General features: G+C 36.8%; 1 protein-coding gene across 1 annotated transcript; it reads right to left on the bottom strand.

Moving 5' to 3' along the window:
- Positions 1 to 1356: 1356 nt before the first annotated feature.
- LOC106347689 (serine/threonine-protein kinase Nek5) lies at positions 1357 to 6059 on the bottom strand. The gene is made up of 14 exons (XM_048734809.1): positions 5630 to 6059; positions 5489 to 5555; positions 5335 to 5400; positions 5211 to 5257; positions 5042 to 5087; positions 4856 to 4936; positions 4725 to 4764; positions 4608 to 4657; positions 4206 to 4287; positions 4069 to 4118; positions 3861 to 3934; positions 3671 to 3722; positions 2924 to 3565; positions 1357 to 2848 (listed from the first exon to the last, which is right to left on the bottom strand). The coding sequence occupies exons 1-14, from the start codon at positions 5725 to 5727 to the stop codon at positions 1508 to 1510; spliced, it is 2736 nt and encodes a 911-aa protein (XP_048590766.1). The 5' UTR covers positions 5728 to 6059; the 3' UTR covers positions 1357 to 1507.
- Between the last annotated feature and the right edge of the window lie 212 nt (positions 6060 to 6271).

Consider the following 6271-nt stretch of genomic DNA (forward strand, 5'->3'; position numbering starts at 1 on the left):
ATATGATACACTCGGATATAATAAACGATTAAAATAACAAATATAATTATTCAAAGTAATAAATAAAATTATTATGTTTTAAAATGTTATATTGATAATTAGTTAATAAATTTAAATTTACTAATCTAATCTATTAAAAGAGGAGTACAAAATAAAAATACCCTTAGTTTTGCGAGTTATTTACACTCCAATGCCTTTGTCTTTTATGGATTAATAAATATGTCCTAAATCTATTTTAAACCTAAAGCTTAAAATTAACTGCACAAAATATTCCTAATATCAAAGACATTCCAAATTTAAGGTATCCCTAATTTATTGCTATCAAAATAACTAAAAAAAGAAATCAATCTTTCGTATACAATCTATATTATTGACAAATCATATAGTAGATAAACAATTAAGTATTAGAAAACCTAAATTAAAAATGACAACGATATTCTTTTCATATATATACTATCACATATATAAAAGTAATGTCAATTTTTCAATTAAAATCGTTAATAGAATATTTGAAACACGAATATTCTTTTTATAAAACTACTTCATATTAAAAAAATAAATGTTTTATTACAAATCATAATATAAAATCTTAACTAACTAAATATGATATAATCTAAAATATTTTAAATTAATGTGAAATATTTTATCGTAAAATATTTTATAAATTAAAAATATTTTAAATTAATGTGAAATATTTTGTCTTAGAAATAGCATCCAATACCTAACGTAAAAATTAAATAAAATATCTACAGAGGCGTGCGGGTGAAAATCCAGTGTCTGTAAAAGAGATCTATTTTCAAACATATCAATTATGAAATAATTTAACAATTATAAATTTATTTATGTGCCCGAAAACAGTCACGTAAGTAAATAACAGTTAATCACTCAAAGTCATCAGTTTGTCCTAAATAATAAAAGTTATTATTAAACGAAACAGAAACATGGAGAAGAAGAAAAAGAACCAAGCAATAATCCCTGATAATCTCTATATAACGTAGATGATTACGTCTAACATCGGTGGCTGCTGAGAAAGACTTGTATCTGAGTGGTTCCCCTTCTCACAGACTAATGTTAAAAGTCGAAAGTTCGATTTTCTGTCGGCACAGTGGTATTATAACTTTCCAAAAAAAAATTAAATTTTTTTTCTGGATTTGGGGCACTACTTGCAGTGGAATCTAGTCACTATAACTCTTTTTTATCCAAAACAGTTTTAACCACTTGTGTGTATGCGCACCACATCAGATTTTCACACACGTGACCACCGAGACTTTTTTATTAAATGGTTTACCATTTTTTTTTAACATTGGTGGCTGTACTTTTAAGATTTCGAAAATGATGAGTTCTTTGAAAAAAATATGGTTTATAATGGATTCTTTTCTCTTTTTTTTTAAAACAAAAGAAGGAATTATTGCTTTGTGCAAATTTAAACGTTACAGGAAAAAAAAAGAAAAAAGGTAACAGAAGAGAGAGTTTTGGTTGAAGATGGTGGTATAATACAGTCGTACCTTCATGAACAATTCCTGGAAGTGCCACAGTTGTTATGATTGATGTCATCGATCATCATACCTTTTAAGCTCTTTGCCAACCAAATAGCAGTTTCTCTAGGCGAAACTTTGTTCTTCCCAAAGGGCTGCAACACGATGGCTAGCTCTTCGAGTCTACTCTGCTCCAGCAAATCCGCAGATAGTTCCAAGAGACCTTCAAGGGCCTCTGCTCTCTGTCTGAAAGACTTGATGTCCAACGTCTCTTTGACAGCTGGAACCGGAGTAGTTTCCTCTTCAGGCATGAATGAGTTTGGTCTAGTCTCAGGTGGTGAAAAATCAGAGCAGGAGTTAAAGCTCTTGGTTTCTGAATAGTTAGTGATGGGGTCTGGCTCTTCAGCAGGAGGAGGAGGGGGAGGCTCTGAGTTGGTATCAGAGGAGGGAGTGGCTACTTTCCTCACTTCAAGTTCATCTCTGACAACGTTAATGAGTTTCCCAACGTCAACGTTCTGGACACCCACTTCAACACTCTCCATGACCGGCTGGTCACTACTCCCTACTCGGAAACTGCTGTGCCGGATTACGTGTATGACATCATCAACCACCGAAGGATTGTTGCTCCTCTCAAGAGTTGAGTTCTGAGAGACAACGCCTGTGGTTTTGTTATCCGAAGGCACTTGTGAGACGAATTCTTTGACTGTGAATTTATCATCCCCTGGCGCGTTTGGCTCGTAGCTTTGTAACGTTAGAGGGCTACCACTCTCCTTAGACGCAGGAGGAGGAGAGGAGCTTCCTCCTGGCTGGTGTTGGGAAATGTTGTTCTGAACATCAGGAACACGAACAGTGTCGGCAAGGCGCATACTGGTGCTGTGTTCTTCTCTCCGGATCAGCATCTCTGATGAGATTTCCGGAAAGGAAGACGAGTATTCGCTATGACATGATCGTCTGTGGTCATCAGGAGTTGTGTGTTCCGACATGTCGACATAGGGTGTGGAAGCATCATCACAGAGCTCAAATGCTTGCATGGACAAAGAAGACGAGATGGAGTTGCTGCTTTCACTCTGGACCCCTTTGGAAGATCCGACAGAGGTTCTCTTTGGCTCAGCTTGGACACGAGGTTGATGATGAGTATTATTTTCGTGCTCTGACGGCTGACATGGATATAATAGCTTCGTGGTGTCTTTAGCCACCAAATTTGGATTATCTCCTCCTAATTGCCTTGAGGACGTTCTTCTTGGTAAAGTAGGAGGTGTCCTTTGTCTTCGCTTAGCTGACATTGCCTCTTCCGGCTCCTGTTTCGCCGCGGGAGCCAGAGGGATTCTGTCGTTTCTAGGCTTGATTTTGGAAGTAGAGTCGATCATTGGCATCTGCAAGTTCAATTTTTATCATATCATATCTCCTAAACTTGGGAAACAGAAAAAAGAGAGGGAGAGAGTAGTTACTTGTGGATGCTTCGGTGGTGGAGTCTTTGCAGAATCAGAAGCAAGCTTTGAGGGTGTATTTACGTTAGTCTTAGAGCTATGAGCAATGTCACCGAGTTTTGGAATCTTTGAAGGAGTTTCAGTATTGTTCTTCTGTGTCGGAACACCAGATGTTCTCCCTCGATTAACTTGAGTTCTCATGGGTGAGCCATTTTCTCTAGCTTTCTCTTCTTTTAGAACCATCATGATGTTTCTAATAGTCTTTGGGTGCCTTGGTTGAATCATCTCTGGCCGTTGGTCACTCTGTGAGGGCTTTAGAATCCCATGACTATCTGTTTTCGTTGCTGAAACGCACTGGAGATTTTCATTTTCAACCGGTTGTTGTTGCTGCATGTGCTCGACAATGTCTTCTTCATCGACAGAAACTGAATCGGTCTCAGCGACTTTATTACCGTTGCTTGGACCCACAGGTCGGTTACCTTTGTCACTCACGTAGAAGTTATCTCTCTCATTGGAGCTATTGCTGTTCTGGCTTTCAGCCATACTCCTCCGGCCCTCACGAGAGTTGAGAGGCTTTTCTGGAGTTATAGACGCTGCGTTTATGGCTGGACGGTACTGCTCCACGTATGGCTGCAAATAAGGATGCTTCAAAATCTCGGAGGCCTGAACAGAGAAACACAAGTATTATAATGTTAATTTCATTCCAAAAAGTGAAGGAAGAAGGCCCTTAAGAAGACAGTTTCGGACAGGTCCTAGAAGAAAACATACGCTTGGCCGATACTCTGGGTTCTTCCTTAGCATCCCCTTGATAAGTGCTTTTCTGCAATATCAAAAAAAAAAAAAAAAAATTTAATATATTCGAGAGAGAAATGTTATTTAATCAGGAATTATTAAACTTAAATCTCAAAATGTCAAATCAAGAAATATATTAAGCTTGAAATTAGAAAATGAATCTTACAAAGATGGAGAATAGCATGAAGGCAACGGACCAATTGAGGAGCGATTAACCTTGCTTATAAGCCCTGCCATATCCTGTTTCCATACAATCAAAATTTCAGTTATACACGTAAGTCTAAATATAGCTCCTTAGGATTTTATTCTCTAATAGAGACATATAATTACAGACGCAAAACATTTAGATTAGCTAAGCGAAATGCCTAACTTACAAAAGCTTTGAAAGCAGGCCGAAATGCAGCCATCTCGTATATACAACAGCCTGTTCAACAGCATACAGTTTTGTCTTAGCTTCAACCGCAACAAAAAGATTCTTAAACGTAACAAAGGATAGGGCTATTATATATACCTAGAGACCAGATATCTGATTTAAAACCATAAGGGATATCAGCAAGCAGTTCCGGGCACATGTAGTTTGGAGTTCCAACGACCTTACATATAAAATGCCAATCCATGAGAGTCATAAAACACCAAAGTCTTTGTCACACAAGTATCAATTACGAAACTTTTAGAGCAATGCAAGAATAATCATTATGAAGTTCCATTTCTGAAGACCAATTGTCAGTGGCAGGAGTATATAGAACCCATGACTGTCATAACCATTGTAAGATATTATCTCATATAGTCAGTTGTCGAAATGAGGCAATAGATATCTTCATGTATAGAATTTGGTTAGCAAAACTCATGTCAAATGCGCTGATAATGGTAAATGCAAGTTGTATACGAAAATTACAGAGACTTTAAGACATACCGAGGAAGTTAGGTCATCCGCCTTTAGAGTTTTGGCCAGACCAAAGTCCCCTGTAAATACAACACAATATTTTAAAAATACCTCAAACATTTGAGTGGAGCACAAATCTAAGCTTACCAAGGCGGACGTCATCTTTAGTAAGGAAAATGTTGGAACACTGGAAAGAGCAGGCGTCACAAATAAGTCCATAAGAGAATAAAGCATGACAGAACGATTCAGACAAGTAGCATTGCCAATGTTTTTCTTACCTTGAGATCACGATGTAGAACATAGTTAGAATGAAGATACTCAACAGCTAACAACAGTTGCGTAAACCACTTGCAGAGTTTCTGCAAATCAATAAAAAGAAAAAGACAATCACCATAGAGTACCACTAATCAATCACTAATAAAGCATAAAAAAATGTTTCAGATGGAAAGTAAGTAAGTGAGTACCTCCTCAGGAAAGTACACACCGTTGGACTTTTTCATCAACTCGGCCCTGCCAAAAACATTACAGAAGAACCAAAAGATTTTTAACAAACTCTTTGACTTTGTGTTAAAAAACAAAACAACAAAAAAAGGAAACCATTAACTAGAAAATCTTAACAGAAAGTAAACTCACATGTCTCCTCCTTCACAATATCCAGTGACAATACAAACATAGCAACCCTGCATTTTCAAATTTAAACTCATATTAAAAAAAAAATAAACAATAAAATCTATAAAAATAATAATTGAAGACTTACTTTCTCAACCCAAGCTTCTTTAAACTCGACGATGTAAGGATGCTGAACCCTCGCAATTAAAGACATCTGAAATAAAAAACAAATTCGAGATAAGAAAGAAATCGTGTTTGGAATCTGGAAAAAAAAAAAAGAAGGATTGGGGTTCAAGAATTACTTCTTGATGAGCAGATCTCCGGCAACGTTCAGTTTGTCGAGCTAATCTGATCTTCTTCAGAACATACCTAATTTGAAAAAAAAAAACACAGCTAAGCGAATATATATGGAGAAAAAGTGTATGGAAGGAGAAATTAAATACTTCTTTCTCTCGGCCTTGTGATGAACTAGAATGGCGGCGCCAAAGGCACCACGCCCGATCTGCTCCATGAGCTCGTACTGATCCATCCGCGACTCCATTGCTCACCCGAAACTAACAACGATACTTGAGCTTTCTCTCAATAAAAGGAGTTATACTTGCTTCTCTTCAACGTAATAGTAGCAGCAACCTGACCTACACGCTTCCTCTTCCCAATGATTCAGACTTCAGATCCAGACATTCTTTTCGATTCTAGACTTGACAAGAAAACAGTAAATCGTTACAGATTAACATGCGAAAGGGATTTGACAAGAAGAATAGTGTCTCCCTCTCTCTCTCTCTCTCTCTCTCTCTCTCGTCTTTTTCTTTTGTGTTTGAGTTCACTTGCACAGTACGAATCTAGACGGGGTAAAGTGGATCCGAGTTGGTTTCTGGATTTGCGAGATTAGGCAACTTGTTTTAGTTTTTTTTTTCTTTTTTTCCTTCTGTCAATAGGTGAGCAGTTAAAGTAATTAACCAACTAATACATTCATTTATTACACTATATGAAGATTAGATGAACAGACGAAAGTTTAAAGGTCAAAAGAAACTAACGGAGTTTAAAGATTGTTCTTATGTATAGTTTAACTACTAGTCGTATATTTA

Source organism: Brassica napus, chromosome A6 (assembly GCF_020379485.1).
Source record: "Brassica napus cultivar Da-Ae chromosome A6, Da-Ae, whole genome shotgun sequence".
Classification (NCBI taxonomy): domain Eukaryota; kingdom Viridiplantae; phylum Streptophyta; class Magnoliopsida; order Brassicales; family Brassicaceae; genus Brassica; species Brassica napus.